The sequence below is a fragment of the Mastigoproctus giganteus genome, chromosome 7 (assembly GCF_048544385.1).
Source record: "Mastigoproctus giganteus isolate SK-2022 chromosome 7, ASM4854438v1, whole genome shotgun sequence".
NCBI classification, from domain to species: domain Eukaryota; kingdom Metazoa; phylum Arthropoda; class Arachnida; order Uropygi; family Thelyphonidae; genus Mastigoproctus; species Mastigoproctus giganteus.
The window spans coordinates 9743120-9762940 of record NC_143581.1 but is presented as its reverse complement, the minus strand read 5'-3'; the positions used below and the strand labels follow the sequence as shown (position 1 = coordinate 9762940).

The window sequence follows — 19821 nt, the reverse complement described above, 5'->3', positions numbered from 1 at the left end:
ATGGCCAAAAATAAAAATCATTTTGCGATGAAAACACTTTGAAATGAAATCGTCACAATTTACAAAAGTATAAATTAGTGAATGGCGTCATTTTGCGAGTTAAATCTTTAAAAGATCAATGATAAAATCGATATTAATGGACACGCAATTGTGTTTAGGAAAATCACTGCGATTTCCACATACACTGCTCGACAAAATTAACAGAACAATATGCTTTGAATGAATATTTCCAATTTGTTTTCGTGCAAAGTGTTGCCGAAGGCGAATATTTGTTATAATAGACCTCCTGGCAAGCGAATCCCAAGTATCCAATAGAAATCGATCTACCACCTTACAGAACTGCACATTATGCAAATTTTTCATGCCTATAAAAACACGAGTTGCGACCACATCACTTCATTCCCGTTTTTTTGGCTTGATGAGTGGGTTTGTCACATCTCCAGTGAGGTCCCTCTACCGTGAAGTCATCAAAAGAGGCCTACAACATAAACTCAGAAAAGGGATCCCTTGCATAGTTGCAGGCATTCAGCTTGACATGGTAAACGACCCAAAACAGTAAACAGAAGGATAGCAGACAAACTGCGTGAAATGTGGCAAGGTCACTGGAATTCGACAACAAAAGGTGCTGTTACCAAAACATTTATTCCAACTGTGTCACTGACATACCCAAAGCCTCCTCCCTGGTTTGCTCGAGGTCTCCAAATCATGGAGACCTCGAGCAAACCAGGGAGGAGACTTTGGGCATGGCATGGCCCATTTAGACATAATTAACCACGCTTGGAATTGAAGAAAACTCATTCTGTCTCTGTGGCCATGAAGGAAAATGGGAACATGTCATGTAACTCTGTCCCCAGTATGATGACTACCGGACTAGACTATTCACGAAGATATAGGAAAATCCCCGAAATTTTGTGCACTCTTTTCTCACGGAGGAAAATTTGTACATAGCTCTCACTGAATTTGTTCAAGATGTATTCCAGAGAAGGCGTTCTACCCACTTGAGACTCACATTAGCAATTCCAGGACAATCCAACTGACGGCACTAGCTCTTCGCAATTTTTTTTGAATACCTTTTGGGTTGTTCAGGTGCCGCTGAAATCTGATTTGCCAGATGTGGGATACCAACATGGCGCACCCCTTTGCAGACTTCTGCAAACTGTCTTCCTTCCCCTGGCAATGGGTGTGCTCCCAACGCCATGGGTGATTCCCATTTCTCCCCACCCACCTCTTTGCTGCACCGGAAAATGCCTTCTTTCCTCATCCTTCTCCTTGTTCACACTTCAATTCCACTTCTATGTTGCCATCTCCTTTTTTTTCTCCATCACTAAGCTCAGGTACCTATGACGGAGAAGCGGCCAGAGTACTGTGGACAGCCTGACTCACCTCACAGTGAGTCAGGCTGTGGTGTTGGTGGGCAACGTGGAGTCCAACTAGAGACTTGCAGCCGAGCAGACAGAATATTACAACAGAACTCAACACAACACTTTTTACATACTACACGCTACAGTTTTTCTGGCTTTTACAGAAGTTCTGTATACATCACAAGAGTACTGATGGCCCAGATGTGGGAAATCATCGGTGGCGCCTTGCTCAAACACTATGCCACTATGGAAGCATTTTCAAGAGACAGGAATCGTTACAAGAAGAGATGGCCAAGGTAGCCCGAGGGCTACATAAATCACAAAAGCCAGCTATCTAGCTGTAACTACAAGACGGAACCCCGTACAATGTCCTGTCATCAACTGTCACTTGAGGTTGCTGCAGTCAAAGTGAAAACATCTCCAACGCACTGTGTTCAGAAGGCTCAGTTCAAGTTTGTTCTACCCAAGGCAGTCAGTGGTTTGTATTCCATTAACCCCAAACCACCACAGAGCTCGTCGAAACAGGTGCCATGACATGTGACTTGGATCCTGGACAAATGGGGTACAGTTCTGTTTTCTGATGAGTCCTGTTTTAGCATAAAAACAGATTCTAGACATTATCTCATCTGGAAATAACGAAGAAGACTGGACCATCCCTCGCACATCACAGACGGGGACACTTGCAGTTGAGGTGGTGTTCTCTCATGTAAGGCGGAATAATGATCGACGGCCACACCCCTCTTCATGTTTTTAGTAGGGGTACCGTAATTATGCAGAGGTACCGAGAACATCTCATCGAACCCTACTTGCGACCTTTCCAGAGTGCAGTTGCCTCAGATTTTCATTTCATGCACAAGGCTACTGCACATAGAGCTGAAGTGGTGGAGGAATATCTTTAAACTGAAGATATTCAATAACTGCAGTGGCCAGCAATGGGAATCCCATTGCACGCCAACAGCCAACTCCTCGGTCACTTGGTGAGCTAAGGTGAGGTGGACTAATGGGATTTGTTCCACAGAAAGTTATAGACACTTTTATATCGACCCTTATATCAAGCCTGTTTAATCGTTGGAGGGGATTATACACCATATTGATGTCATGTGACCATGTTTTCGCGCACCTGGTATGGACTATGTAAGGCGACCATTTTGGTAATTCTTATACAGCCCCTATAAATGTTCCTTATACCTGACCCAAGTTTCTCGGTGGCTCTTCGTTTCATCACTGTTCTATGGTACACCACCAGACCAAATTTTGTACAGCTTAATCGCAAGGTGCAGAGTTACACCACGCTTTCTACGTGTTCTCTTAATTTTGTCCAGCAGTGTACCCTCTAGATAATCACTGTGATTTCGACATGGCTTCTTAGAAAAGCACGTTGACCCAGATTTCTCTGAAATGACCGCTTCAATGAATCGTGGAAGTCAACAAGCATCGTGACCTACAACTACTTTCTGGTCGCACGTGGTGACATTGCGATTCACTCTTCCTTTAAGGTATTCGTGAGCACGTTAGTCAAGAGAGTAGTCTTGACCTTGTCCTAATTCAGTACTCCAGTTCGCCTAAAGATGTTTACAGTACGTGGAAGTTTCTGTTGCATTTGGTACACTCCGGTTTTTACCGCCAGATGCCGCTCATTGACTGTAAAACAAATCCATCTTCAAATAAAAATACAGCAACCTCGATACAATGCGAGTGCCAGGCGACAACTTTATTATCCGCGTTATAAACGAAGCCTGCTATAGACGAAAAAAAAAAGACACTCCTTATGTCAGTGGCCTTCTGTTTGTCGATTGTCTTTACAATTGCAGAGGCTGCGATTTCTGCAGCGCTCAGGTAATGCGCAACTGAATATTCCGCATCCACCTCAATCCAAACAGCCAGTTCATTTGCTCCAAGATTGCCACCAATTACGTTACAAGCAGCCTTTGCTTCTTGTTCTGAAAATGCTGCTAAAATTGAATTTTCGAGTCAGCAACACCAAGTAGCTCATTGATAGTAGGCTTTGATGACTCGAATGCAAGTGTGTTCCTTGACATAAACCCGATTCTGATGGTGCCATATTTCGATTTCAGGACATCAACCGAAGGATGAGCTGGACAGTGATCCAACAGTAACGAAGCCTTTCTTCAGGTTTTGTGGCGGCGTCTCATCGATGGTACCAACTCACTTTGAAGCTATGAACCAAAAATATCACTCGTCATCCAACCGTTGGAACCATTTTTATAAATCCCGGGTAGGGATTTCATGATGATGTGCTTAAAACACCAGGGACTTCGAATTTTATTGATGCACAATGGCTTTAGCTTGAGATTTCCAATCTTGTTTGAGCACAATAATTATCTGCTATTCTTCATGCCCGATTTGTTGAGTGCCATTTTATTTAGGGACTTGTCCCGGAGAAGTTTATATTACGGCGCTAATTCGTTTATATTACAGCGCTAATGCGCAGATGTACAACTGTTCATCTGCGAATTCACCATCTTGAATCATTCCACATGATCATACCCGAGGTATACCCAAAACTTAGATATATCGAGGTTGCACTGTATATATTTTTTTATAATTGAGTTATTTATGGCTGTCCGCGTGTAATATTTATTGGTCCCCAAAGGGGACCAACCAATTCCAAATGAGTTCTGGAATTCTCTCTAACAGTGACAATCCGCCTTTGTTCATTTTACTAACCCCTCTTATAAACTTCAATCAGGTCCCCTCTGAGGTGTCTGGTTGACAAGTGGAAGTCCTTGTATTTCGCTGCATAAGAACTTAGCTGCCACTTTTCTGACCATTCTTGAAGCCAGTCATCCTGAAGGAGCACTGCTTAGTACTGATTATTAACGACTCTACCAATCTTTCCCTCATCTGAAAATTTTGACATAACGCCTTCTGCCCCTGATTAAAAATAGGCCACTAAGTTAGTCAGACATGATTTTTCCTTAACAAAACCATGTTATGCGTTATTCAGACTTCCATATCCATCTAAATGTCCTTGGATTGCACCCTCTTAGTCATTACCTCTAAGATTTTCCTTAGTGAACCATTATGATAAAACTGGTAGAGTTTTATCATCCGGGTTCACGACTTATTCGATTGTGACTCCACCTTCCACCCACCCACGAGGGCAGGAGGTGGAGTTGCAATGATTATCTCAAACCAATACGTGATATTAATGCAAAGGGCTTTTCACAATCTGGAAGGAATCTTTTGTCAGCTGACGGTTCATAAGAAAATTGCGATTTTAACGAAAACTTCCGGACCTAGCAAAAGAACAAGTTGTCTTCATCAAACGACAGACATACTGGTTCCAAGATCCTCGGTTCTTTGTACTTCTATTTTAAGCAACTGTCCTTCCCATATTGGAGTATGCTACCCCTAAATGGAACCCTCACTGTACAATTTGGATACAGCAAATAGAATCATTGCAAAATAAATTCGTCCACTGTCTTTCTATACACAATTCTATGTTTTACCATAGAATCTTCTAACCCCTGTGTTCCTCAAACTGCAATATTTGGAAGCACGCTGAACTGTCCCGGACCTTAAGCTTCTGTATCTTATTTTCTCTGGATCAAATTCTAGTCTTGGACTGGTCCGATAAAACTGTACACATCGTATCCAATTTTATAATTATACTCCCCTATAACACCCTCCTGCTCCTATCAGGAGAATTTCATTGCAAAATCAGTCCGTGCGGGTGAAACAGCGGGTAGAACAGTTATAATCAAAGTTTTCCCCACACCAGGTGGGAAAGACCTGAGTTCAAATCCCCTCAGTAACACGAAGAATTTTTATGGGCCCTTTTCACATGGGGGCTGAGTTAGTCGGTCTCAGGCGAGAGTAGCACGGTTTTATGGTCCGGAAAACCACCACAGAGTGGTCGATTTTCTTTTTGCTAAGTTGCTTATGTGGCCAATACCCTACAACAAAGAACCAACCCTACCTCGGCAGCATGTCCTATACCACCGCTACCATTATGGGCTCAGATCAGACTTTGAAATTGAGTGTACTTTGCTGTGGTTTTCATCAAGCGCCCGATGGCTTGGCACATTGTCATCTTGGAAGACACCATCACCATTGGGGAAAAGGTGTAACATAGCGGGATGTACACAATCAGCAAACAGTTGATGATAGCGGAGACCACTGATACGTTGTTCCACATGCACCAGGGGTCAAAGTTCCTGCTAGTGAAACATGCTCCACACCATACAACTGCCTTCACCAGCCTGCACTTTTGATACCATGCATGATGGATGAAGAGCTTCATGTTGTTGACACCAAATCCGTACACGACCATCCACGGTTTGGAGTAAATAACGTGACTCAATCGACCAGCACACTTTCTTCCAGTCTTCTAACGTCCAACTTGCATCCACTGACATCTTATCTATGCTATGTAGGTCGACTAACTGCGCACACTCGTACCTCACGTGTCAACAGGACGCATTCAGTTTTCATAGGGGTGGTAATAATTCAGTGTACATGCGCCTGTTTTCCCTCTTAGTAACCCTACACAGCATATGTATTTGCATATTCCAAAAGTACCCGAAATATGCTGGTAGTTTTCCGACCCACTTAACACTGCCTCGATATCATTAGCAAATATTCTTGCACTCTTTCTATTTAAGTGTATCTCATCCCTGTGAAAAGAGTCTCTCCTGTTAACAAGCACAGACCACGTTGAGAAAAATCCTACCCCCATGAATGAACCTTGCACAATCTTTCCAGGGCCAAACTGACTGCCAAGACTCTCGTTATATATTCCCTCCTATCGCTGGACAGAACTGCAGGCACTTTCAAATTTAATCCTAACTCACGACTTTTTCTCAACATTGCCCTGTACTTGTTAACTAAGATCATTGTAGATCATTTAGAGACAAACAGTCCTTGACAATTGTTGAAAAAGGTTTTTTGTTATCTCACAATATAAACACTGCGTGTGCCTTATGGGAGCCTTGCCTATTTTTTTGAATTATATGAATCCTTGGTTCAAGTGGAGACAAAAGAGGTCAATATATTTTTGTGATAATCTAGGGAAGGATCATTCGGAACTCCCCGGATTTCAGATAGGTGCATGCCCTGGACTATATTGAATGTTCTTTGTAACCTAGTTAAGAACACTCTCACTTTGACACTACACAATAAGACACTTACATAAACCACGACAATTTATTTAAAAGAACAAACGTTACACTTAGGATCCAGCTGGAATTAAGTTTCATTCAGAAATTTGCTGACCAAGTTTCTGAACTCGATCAATTCATTGCAAAATTCAATGTCCCTGGCATTGTGAATAGGTGGTGAACCAGATGGATGACTCTCCCTTGTCGAAGTCTAAGAAGTAAAAGCAGGAAGCAAGGTTGAATTTACAGGCGTGTTCCAGTGCTCAGCGTCGAGGAGAACCATGGAAGGATGAGCTTATTGTTGGTCCAGGTCTTCTACAACCTTATTTTTAGGACTTCTAAAATATTTCCCCCAGGACCTTAAATCCGGTGTAGAGGTGTGTTCATGCTGCCATAGTCCGAAGTGGGAGTTAAAAAACCATGTCGAAATCTCCTCATTATCTCTTGATAGCAACAGTATCGACAAGCCATTCCTGCGACCGCTAGGACCAAACTTAGTATGGAAAATCCCACAATGGTTCCAACATTACCACCACTGATGCCTCCTCCTTTATCTGAAAAGAACAATTGTATGTACAATTAGCATTTCCTCTTAGACACACACGAAGACTGGAAATTAAAGCAACAAGAAAGATTACCTACTTAATATGGAACTCGTCGATTCGCAAAACGATCCGTAATATCCATCTGGACAGAGACACTCGTCAGTCACCTTGTTGCAGGTTCCTCCATTTTGACAGGAGCGCGTGCAGTTGTCTAAGATGAGATACCAAAAACATTGAGGAAGTCCATGAATCTTTTATATGAAAATGATATCCAACTGGCGTATGAAAATGAGTTGGACTAAAATAAAAATGATTTAACTTACCAGAAGCCGCGGAAATGAAGAGAATGCCAACCAGAACAAACCCAAAGGAAATCTTGTAGCGGAAAAACATCTTTCTGGGGATGAAAGAACTGAAAAGTAGAAGGGTATGAAAGGATTAATATCCATAATCAAGAAAATATCAAAATCTTATTCAGTTCAATCCCATTGAAAAAACAAACAGTGAAAACATTTATACCAGATGTTCACAAAAGAATCCCACAACTAATTCCACGATACGCCCAATATGGTCAAGAGGTGAGGATTGCCAAACATTGGACTGATATCTAAAAAAATAGTTATAGAGAAATTAATCTGTATGATTCTTTTGTGGACATCATTTGATTAACATCTTTGGCCCTTTTTGACGAGAGTGAACTTAACGGTATCAGAATCACTGGATGGATCTCTATTGAGTTTATTAAGGAAGACGAATAATTGACTCTCTTAATCGAAGTAAGAAATACCCCAATCCACTTTTTCGATTCAATGTACCGTTTCATTGGCTACTACCCATTTTATGATAATTTGGTCGTTGCCCGTTATTGCAATTTCAAGTTTCTGATGCACTTCGGATCCTTGGTGAGAAAAACGACCGATGGTATTAGGGTCCTTTATACTTTTCTAGATTACCATAGAGTTATTATGGGTATTGTTCAATTAGATCATGCTCTCCGCGTAATGATTCTCGACAAGGAGACGTCCAGTGGCCAATTAAAAATTACAACAGTACACTCATTGGAATTGATCGTGATTCGAATCCATATTATCATGAATTCCTTTGACGATGAATGTTCTTTTAATATTTATTTGGGGGATCACGTCAATTCGTTGCAAGACTATTCTCTCTTTAAGAGCCTTCTTCACAACGTGCACAGTTAGCCGGTTTTAGACGAGGACAGCATGGTTTTTTTCTCCCTGAAACTCGGGTTTTTCGTCCAGTAAACAGAAAATCCACCTCAGAACACATAAAACTTACAACAGTACATAGGCATCACCAATATGGCATTAGTTGCTGATACACTTAAACGAAAACAACTTCTAGCCTCCCAGTTCTCAACCAATTCATACTCCTGGAAAAGCATAGGCTTCAACTGAGTAGGTATTCTTAAAAAATCAATAAATAATGTTAATTCTGTTGTTTGAATGTGGATGGAATCACTTTGAACTAGGCACGTACTTAGCCTTCTTTTGAGAAGAATCGGGGTGAATCCTTTTAAACGAAATAAATGAATAAAAATATATTATTTTCTTTTTTAAAATTTCCCCATTCATCCTTTCTAAGTGGCTAAACTTCCTCTTGTTTCCTAAAGATATTCATTGAGTGGACAGGGACCCAGTTATTTGAGTTAAACTCTGTGATCTGTCTGGTCGTGCTATGCAAGGTGTGTTACACAACAGGGCCACTAGGGTATGAGACTATCGTCTACAATTGCATGCGTTCTTCGGTAGGTTTGCTGTTTTGCTGGATGAAAAATCATAGATTCTGGAAGGAAAAGCAACTTTAGAGTTTTAAAAACGTTTTATAATTCACAAGAGGGCGAAAACTTAGGTTTGAACATTGAGGAGAAATAACTAAGTTTACAATATTAATTCAGTTAACAGTCTGTTGAAATTAATCCATTAAAAAGACAGCCAAAGTCTTGAAATACAGAGGTTTCTAATTTTATGCGTCTCTAGATGGACTGATAGATGAATTGACTTGATCCTGTTAGTCAGGATTTACTGGAGGTCGGTGCTTCAATTCAAGACTTCCAGGATATATTTCCTGTATTTCTTGGTTCATATTTGCATGTAGTATAGATCTAGAGATGGTGAACGGGTTTCCATGGATCCTGTTCAACCACCTCAGATCACAATATTCAACATCCAGGAATTTCTTTACAATACTTGATGGGGCTGAGGACCATAACGAGCGTGAGGCACCTTTCAATATACTTCAATTTATTTTAGTATAGCTGGAATGGTGCTGGAAAGTGAGGTTATTGTCCCAGGTGAGACCAAGATCCGTGTGAGATGAAACCTTTGACTTCACTGCGATTTATCGGAGCTTGAATATCATGTTTTCCCATTTCTTGGTGATAGATATTTAGGAGGACTACTTTTTTGATTTAGTTGGAGCTCTGCCATCTCTAAGTAGTCAACAAGTAGATTGATTCGTTCAGCAGTATTTTGATTTATTTCTTTAACGGTTTTCATGTCATCAGAGATGACGAGCAACTTCAGGTCATCAGCTTAAAAGCTGAAGTTTGTAAAGTTCGCTAGAAATAGTTCTAAGATGAGTGCAAAGAGCGTGGTAGATAACTCCCAACGTTGTGGTACTCCTCTTCTTACCGTTGTCATAGTCTCCTAGTGACTATGGGATATTAACAGCATCCTTTCGTTAAGGAGGTTGCGAAGGCGACCACCTTAACGAAATTGCAGTGCCATTTGGTTAGCTCTGCAATTGCTAAGTGAGGTGGTTGCCTTTGAAGTAATTCTTTAATACATGAAGCAGTGCTTCAATTGACACATTGTCGAAAGCTGATTTTATGTAAAAGAAGATCATCTCTGTCACTGATAGTATGTTGAATCCGAACCGACTTGTCAAGCAGATTTTTTATAGTAGATTGGTGGTGCAGCAAGGTGTAGGGATGCCATGGTCTGTCAACGAGGTAGTGGTCAATTATTGCAGAGAGTGACTGCCTTTCAAAGATTTTCATGAGGGAGCATCCAATATAGGACGGAAATCAGTCGGTTACTTTGGATATTTGTTTTTGGAACCGGTTTGACATAGTGATGGGTCCCACAAAGTAGGACTCATCAAGAGTAGGTACTACAAAGAGAAGAGATGATAGGTGGAACAGGACCAGGATATGTCTGCCAGGAGCAAAGGTTGATGACGTTGTAGAGCGGATATCATCTTTTAAGGGCACAAAAGGTGATATAGTTGTACACGTTGGCACTAATGACATTAAGAGTAGGAGACCGGCGGAATTACTCAACAAGTACAGGTCACTGTTGAACAAAAGCCGAGAATTAGGGTTGAATTTGAAAGTGTCTGCAATTCTGCCCAGACACGATACGAGGGAGTATTTGATGAGAGCCTTGTCGATCAATTCGGCCCTGGAAAGATTGTGCAAGGCTCAAGGGGTAGAATTTTTTTCAGCCTGAACTGTACTTGTTAACAGGAGAGATTGCTTCTACAGGGATGGGATACACTTAAATAGAAAGGGTGCAAGAATTTTTGCTGATGCTGTCGAGGCAGAGTTAGGTGGGTCGGAAAACTGCTAGTTGGGGGGGATACAAGGACTAATAGATTAACAGTAGCCACTGGCAGAGGTGGAAGTGATTCTTGCACTGCTTCAATTGAAATGAGCAGAAGCCTGAAAAACAAGATGCATGGTATTTCAGAGACTGCTGGGAGCCATTGCGGTACAAGTAAACACATGGGTTGTGTTAGGGTAGCTAAGAATAGAAACAGGTGCAGGTATACTTGCGTGTACACCAATGCTAGGAGTTTAGTAAATAAATTTGATGAATTTGAGGTATTGCTCAAAACATCGAAGGCAGATATTGTTGGGATATCAGAGACGTGGTGTCACACAGATATAAAGGATGCAGAACTGCAATTTGGGGAGTACAACGTCTACAGAAAGGATAGACAGGATAGGAAGGGAAGAGGGGTTATGTTATTAGTTAAGAAACACATAAAAACCAAGGAAGTGAAGCCAGTCGACATCGATGCACAGGGCAGTGTGGAGTCAGTTTGGTGTGACATAAACATTGGGAGATCAAAATTGAGAGTAGGAGTGTGCTATAGGCCTAATGACTCTGATGAGTATAATAAGGAACTGTACAGGGAAATAGAGTGGGCCAGTAAATCAGAGTGTCTTATAATGGGAGATTTTAATTTCCCAAATATTGACTGGAATTTGGGGGTTGGTCACTCACACACTAGCAAGGCTTTTGTGGATTTATTGGATGATTGTTTTCTACATCAGCGTGTTCGGTAGGCAACTAGAGGGAGTAATACTCTTGATCTGATTATCAGTAGTGATTCTTCATGCATTAAGAATCTGCAGATAAAGGAACCACTAGGTGGCAGTGATCACAGTGGGATTTACTCAAAGAGGTAACTACCATTAGGGGTAAAGGGAAGGGTTATTGCTTTCGTAAAGGCGACTACGGTGGACTGAGACAGTAATTAAATTCTATACAGTGGGACCAACTGATGATGTTACCAACAGCAAATTCAAAATGGGAAGCATTCAAAGAACTTATCTTGGAAGCTACTAGGCTTTACATACCAACTAAGAAATATTGTTCAAGGTTTAGGCCAAAATGGATGTCAGATGAACTAATGAGGCATATGGCAGAGAAGAAAAATGCATGGGATACATACAAATTAACACGTGACACAGACGCCTATGATAGATACAAGTTGATATGCAACCAAGTTACAAATGAGGTTAGGCAGGCGAAGGCAGATTACGAGAAATCCTTGGCAAAGGATGCAAAGAAAAACAGCAAAGAGTTCTTTAATTATGTAAACTCTAGAAGGAAGGGGATGAATCAGATTGGTCCACTTGATATCGATGGGTCACTGTTGATGATCCTGCTCAGGTAGCTAACAAACTAAATGGGTATTTTGCATCTACATTCACACATGAGGAGTTATTCAGCGAGGGGAATCCCAGATGAGTATTCAACTCTGGCAGTAAGCTAGAGAATCTTGTAATAACTGAGAGTAAAGTGGATAATTTATAAGTGGATAATTTGGAGGAGAAATTATTGAATATAAATACAAGAAAGGCACCTGGGGTGGATGGGATCTATCCAGTTATATTAAAGGAGGCAGCAAAGGAAGTAAGCAAACCCCTAGCCATAATTATGAGAGCTTCTTTGGACTCAGGGGAGGTACCCATAGACTGGAGATGGGCAAATGTGACCCCAATTCACAAAGGAGGATCAAAGACTGACACAAGTAATTATAGACCTGTTAATTTAACTTCTGTTCCCGGAAAATTAATGGAGGCACTGCTTAAAGAAGCAGTGCAGGATCATCTAGACAAGACTTCAGTTATAGCTCGGAAACAGCATGGTTTTGTTAAGGGGAAGTCTTGCCTGACCAACTTGATTGGATACTATGATGCAGTCACAAAAGAACTGGATGCAGGGAATAACGTTGATATTATATACTTGGATCTTAGAAAGGGTTTTGATACTGTTGCACATGGAAGACTGCTGCACAAATTGGAGCAGTGTGGCATTAGAGGCAAATTGCTGCAAGAGGGAGAGAAGACAGAGAGTGGTAATCAATGGACACTGCTCATCGTGAACTAATGTTATTAGTGGAGTCCCTAAGAGTTCAGTATTGGGTCCATTATTGTTTTCTGTATTTATAAATGATATTGATGATGGTATATCAAGCTTAATGTCCAAGTTTGCAGACGATACAAAGGTTGGCAGGATTGTTAAGGACACTACTGACACTATGCTGCTGCAACAGGATCTGGAAAGGTTGAGCAGATGGGCTGAGAGGTGGCAAATGAAGTTTAACATTGACAAATGTAAAGTACTACACATGGGAAACAGCAACCCCAGAGCAACGTATCAACTCTGTGGTACTACACTGACAGTGGTAGAGAATGAAAGGGACCTGGAGGTGGTTGTGCAGGCAGATATGAAGTTCTCTGAGCAGTGCAGACATGCTGCAAGAGTAGCTCATGGTCTATTGTCAATGATATACACGAATTTTTCTAGAAGGGATAAGGAGGTGATTATTCCATTGTATAAGGCAATGGTCAGACCACACCTAGAGTACTGTATACAGGTCTGGAGGCCTCATTTCAAGAAGGATGTAGAGCTGCTGGAACGAGTACAGAGAAGGGCAACAAGATTAGTGAATGGAACAAAGGGGTGCTCTTACGAAGAAAGGCTTAAGTTTTGCAAATTACAGTGTCTGGAGACTAGGCACAAGCGAGGTGATCTGATAGAGGTGTATAAAGCCTTGAATGGTTTGAGCATGCTCAATGCTGATGGGATTCTTCCTCTTGCTCAGAATAATCACATGAGAGGGCATAAATTCAAATCGAGGAAAGACAGATGTAGGATAGACGTGCGGAAATTTGCCTTTAGCCAGCGGGTGGTTGGTTGGTGGAACAGACTTCCATCCCTTGTCGTGGAAGTTGATAGCCTAAATAAGTTTAAGGCTCAGCTGGACAGGTATTTCGAACGAAGATAGGTGTGAAGTGGAAGTGGTTATTTCTTTATTTATTTTGTTTTTTTTTTTTTTGGCTGATGCTGCATAAGCTTGCTTTCTTGCATCGAATGCCTCTACTAATGCTAATGAGTCATTACACTTTCCTTATGTACTGGAAAATGTATAAAACGGTTTCAACAATATAAATTGAGGATATCTTGATTTCAAATTGGGGAAGCCATCCGGCCCAATAGTAGCCTTATTTGGTAAGATGTTGATAACATTAATGAACTGTTCCTTACAAATTGAGATTTCTTAGTAATAAACCAGGCAGGCCTATCCGGATGGTACATCTCTTTGTGTTTCAAGATGGCCCATACATTCTCACATTTCTGAGTTTTACTCGGAGTAAATTTTCTAGATTTCCAGTGGTTTCCATAGAATATAATCACTCCTCCACCCATTTTATTGGCTCTACAATTGCTAAGCGCACGGTGTGGAGGATTAGATCAAGGTTTTTATCATCTGACAGCCAAGGTTCAGTTAGTTAGCTAAAAATCAAATTCTCTTAGGAAGAGACTCTAGCATTAACATTAGTAAAAGCACATGATGCAAGAAAGCAAGCTTATATAGCATCAGCCAAAAAAAAATAAATTAATTAAAATTAAAAAAAGCCTTCTCATTTCACCAATCCATTCGCTCCAAATATTTGTCTAGTTCTTCCTTGAATCTATTTAAGCTGTCAACTTCTACAACGACAAATGGAAGTTTGTTCCAGCAATCAACCACCCACTGGCTAAAGGTGAACTTCCGCACGTCTATCCTACATCTGTCTTTCCTCAATTTGAATTTATGCCCTCTCAGGGGATTATTCTGAGCTAGAGAAAGAATCCCATCAGCATTGAGCATGCTCAAACCATTCAAGGCATTGTACACCTCTATCAGATCACCTCGCAGGTGCCTAGTCTCCAAACACTGTAATTTGCAAAAAACCTTAAGTCTTTCTTCGTAAGAGCAACCCTTTGTTCCATTCACTAATCTTGTTGCCCTTCTCTGTACTCGTTCCAGCAGCTCTACATCCTTCTTGAAATTAGGTCTCCTGACCTGTATACAGTACTGTACTCAAAGTGTGACCTGACAATTGCCTTATACAAGGGAATAATCACCTCCTTATCCCTGCTAGAAAAATTCCTGTATATCATTCATTGACAAGACACCATGAGCTACTGCACTGCTCAGTGAACTTCATGTCTGCCTCCACAATTACCCCCAGATCCTTTCCATTCTCTACCATTGTCAGTGTAGTACCACACAATTGATATATTACTTTGAGGTTACTGTTTCCCATATGTAGTACTTTACATTTGTCAATGTTAAACTTCAGTTTCAATCGCTCAGCCCATCTCCTCAACTTTTCTAGATCCTGTTACAGCAGCGTACTCTCATTAGTGTCCTTAACAACTCTGCCAACCTTTGTATCGTCTGCAAACTTGGACATTAAGCCACATATATGCCATCATCAATAACATTTATGAATACTGAAAACAATAATGGACCCAACACTGACCCCTGAGGGACTCCATTAATAACATCAGTCCACGATGAGCAGTGTCCATTGATTACCACTCTCTGTCTTCTCCCCCTCAACCACCCCTTTATCCATAGCAGCAATTTGCCTCCAATGTCACACTGCTCCAATTTGTGCAGCAGTCTTCCATGTGCAACAGTATCAAAAGCCTTTCTAAGATCCAAGTATATAATATCAAAGCTATTCCCTGCATCCAGTTCTTTTGTGACTGCATCATAGTATCCAATCAAGTTGGTCAGGCAAGACTTCCCCTTAACAAAACCATGCTGTGTCCGAGCTATAACTGAAGTCTTGTCTAGATGATCCTGCAGTGCTTCTTTAACCAGTGCCTCCATTAATTTTCCGGGAACAGAAGTTAAACTCACAGGTCTATAATTACTTGTGTCAGCCTTTGATCCTCCTTTGTGAATTGGGGTCACATTTGCACATCTCCAGTCCGTGAGGATCTCCCCTGAGTCCAAGGATGCTCTCATAATTATGGCTAAGGGTTTGCTTACGTCCTTTGCTGCCTCCTTTAATATAACTGGATAGATACCATCCACCCCGGGTGCCTTTCTTGTGTTTATCTTCAACAATTTCTCCTCCACTTTACTCTCAGTTATTACAAAATCATATATCTCACTGCCAGAGTTTAATTCACCTCTGGCATTCTCCTCCCTGAGTAACTCCTCATGCGTGAATGTAGATGCAAAAGACTCGTTCAGTTTGTTCTATCTGAGCAGGATCATCAACAGTCAAATCATCGATATGAAGTGTACCAATCTGATTCATCCCCTTCCTTCTAGAGTTTATATAAGTAAAGAACTCTTTGCTGTTTTTCTTCGCATCCTTTGCGAAATATTTCTCGTATAGTTTGGAGCGTGTGTAATTTATTTGACAAAATGTAGTAGATTCAGAAATCTACCACAGATTTCTGAAGGAAGAGGGTAAGGTGGCGACTATTCTTAGGAGCTGTACTTGTTGAATTAATTAGTTGCTATGCATCGGGTTGGTATGGTGGAATCCTGGTAGGTTCCTTTTGATACCTGTCTTTGTATAGTTTAACCAGTATTCCTTAAGGCCACGACTTCAGCTCAAGTACCGTCTATGACGATTCATGCGAACACGTGATTATGAAAGATGCATGTGAAGAATGCTTACTTTTAATCGCTCTTACCTCAATTGCTAATTTATGTTCATTTTCAAAGAGGCTCTTGATGCCACTTGCCTTATTTGCTGAACTGTCTCAATGCAAATATCTTGCATTTAGTCTGCACTGCTGTAATTTGGTAGAGTTCCTCTAGTCGTTGCATCCAGAAATCTACGGGGATTGTATTATCCGTCGGATATCTCTGATATCCTCCATCTTGAATGGAGGGGATATCAGAGATTGGGGTTATCCGTGGGTTTCGTTATCAGCATTTGTACATATGAAACCCTCAGGATCTAACAATGATTTCCTGGATCGGGTTAGGACCAGGTCCAGCAGGGTTGGATGGATCTCCCTGATGATTAGCTGGTATTATATCACTGCCGTCAACTAACTGGTTATCTTTTTTTCTGGTGGTTATTACAGAGGCAGGAGGGCTGAAGCTCGTCCCTAGATGATGAAAGTTGTGAATACCAAGAAGTGGGGTTTGAAGATTGAGTGTATTCCGGGTGGTTTGCCTTGGAGGAAATGGAGCGTACTTTAGCTTGTGGTGAGAAGGAACACTCGGGCAGGGCACAAGGCAGGTCAGAAATGAGCTTCGGCGCTCCAGCTTGGGGAGTGAGCAGATCACGATCCACAAAAGAGGGTCGACTAGTTGGGACAGCAAGATCACAAACAGATGAATGAATCAATTTATGAATTGCAAATTACCTGGCCAAAGTAGACATCTAAGAAGACGAAATGGATTCAGCCAGCATGACAGCTTCGGTTCAGACAGTATAAAAAGTCCGCAGTTTTGGAGAGGTACTCAACACTAGAAAACAAACTGTTCATCACCAACTCACTGTTCTACCACAGATTCAACATAAATGCATATGGACATCACCAAACGGAAATACAAAAAATTGCATCGACTACATCTTAATAAACAACAACTGGAAATGATCTATTCAAAATCTGTTCTTCTTAATGGAAACTTAAGAAGTACAGATTAAACGGAAAATTAAAACACAAAGCCAAAGAACAATGGAACAACATGAAATACATCAAGATTTGAGAAAGACAAAATAAAAGAAATTTATGGGAAAATACTTGAGGAAAAATTAAAAGATACAAACTATCCATCATCTGTGGAAAATATATGGGAGAAAACCAAACAAGCAATTAAAGATGCAGCTCTAGAAACCTTAGGAGCTAAACCAAAACCAATCCTTGGATTACAACAGAAATCTTAGATGTATGGACAGAAAAAAGACAAATGAGAAACCTCCTAAACAAAGAAAACACCTACAAACAAACAAATACAAAAAATACCACTAGATCAAGGAACACTAATGAGAAGCAATTGAAGGAAAAAGAGGCACAATAATAAATGGTAAAAATATAAACCACATAAAATATGCAGATGGTGTTGTGACCATAACAGAAACCAAAGAACAACTCAAAGAAATTTTAACAAACATCAATAAAATAAGCGACAATTATGGAATAAATATTAATATAAATAAAAGAAAATTAATGCAAATTGGAAGGAACATAGAAGATATAAACATCCAAAATGAACAGATAGAATAAAGTAACGTTGACTATCGGATGGACAAATCGGAACAGATTCAAAAAAATATGAAAGAATTGGAGATAAGAGACTACCAGGAAGACCCAAATGCGAATGACTCCAATGTCTAAAAGAGAACACAGGCTTTCAGAGATGCCAACAAATGAGAGATTCAAGAGACCAATAACAATGGAATCCAAATAGCGACTCAACCTAAACGGAAGAGTAGAATGGTGACTGTGGGAGGTAGCAGCTCATGGTGGAGTAATTGAGACTTTCCATATATCAAGTTAAGGATTATTTATGAATTTAAAAATTACCTGGCCAAAGTAGAAGTCTAAGAGCACTCGAACTGGATTCAGCATATCTCGGTTCAGACGGTATAAAAAGTCTTCAGTTTTGGAGATGTATTCAACACTAGAAATCACTTTAATGCAGAGCACATTTAATGCAGAACACAACGGAAAACGGAAGCGAGGTTGGCCGTGTGGCGTCCTGCAGGACGCCACACGGCCAACCTCGCTTCCGTTGTTGATCCCTTTATCGTAAACCAGTCGTATAAATAGTCCATCCCGTTTCTATTCGTTAGACCAATAGCGCTCTAGTCAAAGAGCAACATCTGCTAGGCTTATTTTTCAAATTATAAATAGAAAATATGGAGAAATGGTTGTAAAACTGGATTCACTTACCAATTAGTTATCTTCTGATCTTAAATTATCGAGGGAAAGTTAAATTCAGACTCATTAATGAGCGATCCATTTAAACGCTGAAGTGGAATCTGATTGCAGGGGACTCCCCATTCAGAGTACTCACTTCAGTTATCAGAGTGATAAGATATAAAGGACGCAGTCTCTCTTTCTTTTCGAGTACCTTTACCATCTCAAGGTACGTTTGATCTAACATCAGGAGACGCTTTAGTATTACAAAAAATAAACTGCGTTCAACCACAATGGGAAACGAATTTACAGAATTCGTTCAGGTCGGCACGTCAATGTTGGTCATCATCAAAAGATTAACGATTTCGTAGTGGTCCTCACCCCCTTATTTCCACAATTTTTTTACAAATACAAAGGGTTCATGGTCCATATTTTGCCACTCCTACCAAAATGTTAGGTATTTCGTAAATATTTGCTTTATAAAACCGTTTTAAATTATTATTTTAATTATGAAATATTAATGAACTCTTTCCAGACTGTTTTGTGCCAAATCATAGTATTTTTATAATTGTATTGTTTATTAAAATTGGGATATATTTATAAATAAATTACTACATATAGTGATTTATATATTTATAAACAAATGCACGATTTTTATGGTTCTGAACTATAAAATTTTATTTGCATAATGGAAAAGTTATTGTTGCGCATATTCTGAGGTCGAGGGCTGTTATCTGGATGAAAAGCATACAAGATAAGGAGAGTACTGAAGTCCTCATTCATTCCTATATATTGTGAAGAGCATTGCTATAAAGTTCTTGTTCTTTTTTCAGAGATGTAAGTGTGAAGAAAAGACAAGGAAGTCATCTAAGAGAGCGCCTAGTTGTTTGTACCCTAAAGTAGGAGACCGGCAGAATTACTTAACAAGTACAGGTCACTGTTGAACAAAAGCCGAGAATTAGGGTTGAATTTGAAAGTGTCTGCAATTCTGCCCAGACACGATAGGAGGGAGTATATGATGAGAGCCTTGTCGATCAATTCGGCCCTGGAAAGATTGTGCAAGGCTCAAGGGGTAGAATTTTTTTCAGCCTGGACTGTACTTGTTAACAGGAGAGATTGCTTCTACAGGGATGGGATACACTTAAATAGAAAGGGTGCAAGAATATTTGCTGATGCTATCGAGGCAGTGTTAGGTGGGTCGGAAAACTGCTAGCTTGGGGGGAGACAAAGACCAATAGATTGACAGTAGCCACTGGCAGAGGTGAAAGAGATTCTTGCACTGCTTCTATTAGAATGAGCAGAAGCCTGAAAAACAAGATGCAGGGTATTTCAGAGACTGCTGGGAGCCATTGCGGTACAA

At 40.5% G+C, this 19821-nt stretch overlaps 1 protein-coding gene across 1 annotated transcript; it reads right to left on the bottom strand.

Moving 5' to 3' along the window:
- Positions 1-6529: 6529 nt before the first annotated feature.
- LOC150082483 (uncharacterized) lies at positions 6530-18300 on the bottom strand. Its single transcript, XM_090378642.1, has 4 exons — positions 18126-18300; positions 7353-7441; positions 7127-7240; positions 6530-7038 (listed from the first exon to the last, which is right to left on the bottom strand). The coding sequence occupies exons 2-4, from the start codon at positions 7420-7422 to the stop codon at positions 6845-6847; spliced, it is 378 nt and encodes a 125-aa protein (XP_090234768.1). The 5' UTR covers positions 7423-7441; positions 18126-18300; the 3' UTR covers positions 6530-6844.
- Positions 18301-19821: the final 1521 nt, after the last annotated feature.

Coding starts and splice junctions, on each gene's coding strand:
- LOC150082483 (XM_090378642.1), bottom strand. CDS start 7,422: ATGTTTTTCCGCTACAAGATTTCCTTTGGGTTTGTTCTGGTTGGCATT. Junction 7,241..7,352: donor CTTCATTTCCGCGGCTTCTG/GTAAGTTAAATC, acceptor ATCTCATCTTAG/ACAACTGCACGCGCTCCTGT. Junction 7,039..7,126: donor ATCGACGAGTTCCATATTAA/GTAGGTAATCTT, acceptor TGTTCTTTTCAG/ATAAAGGAGGAGGCATCAGT.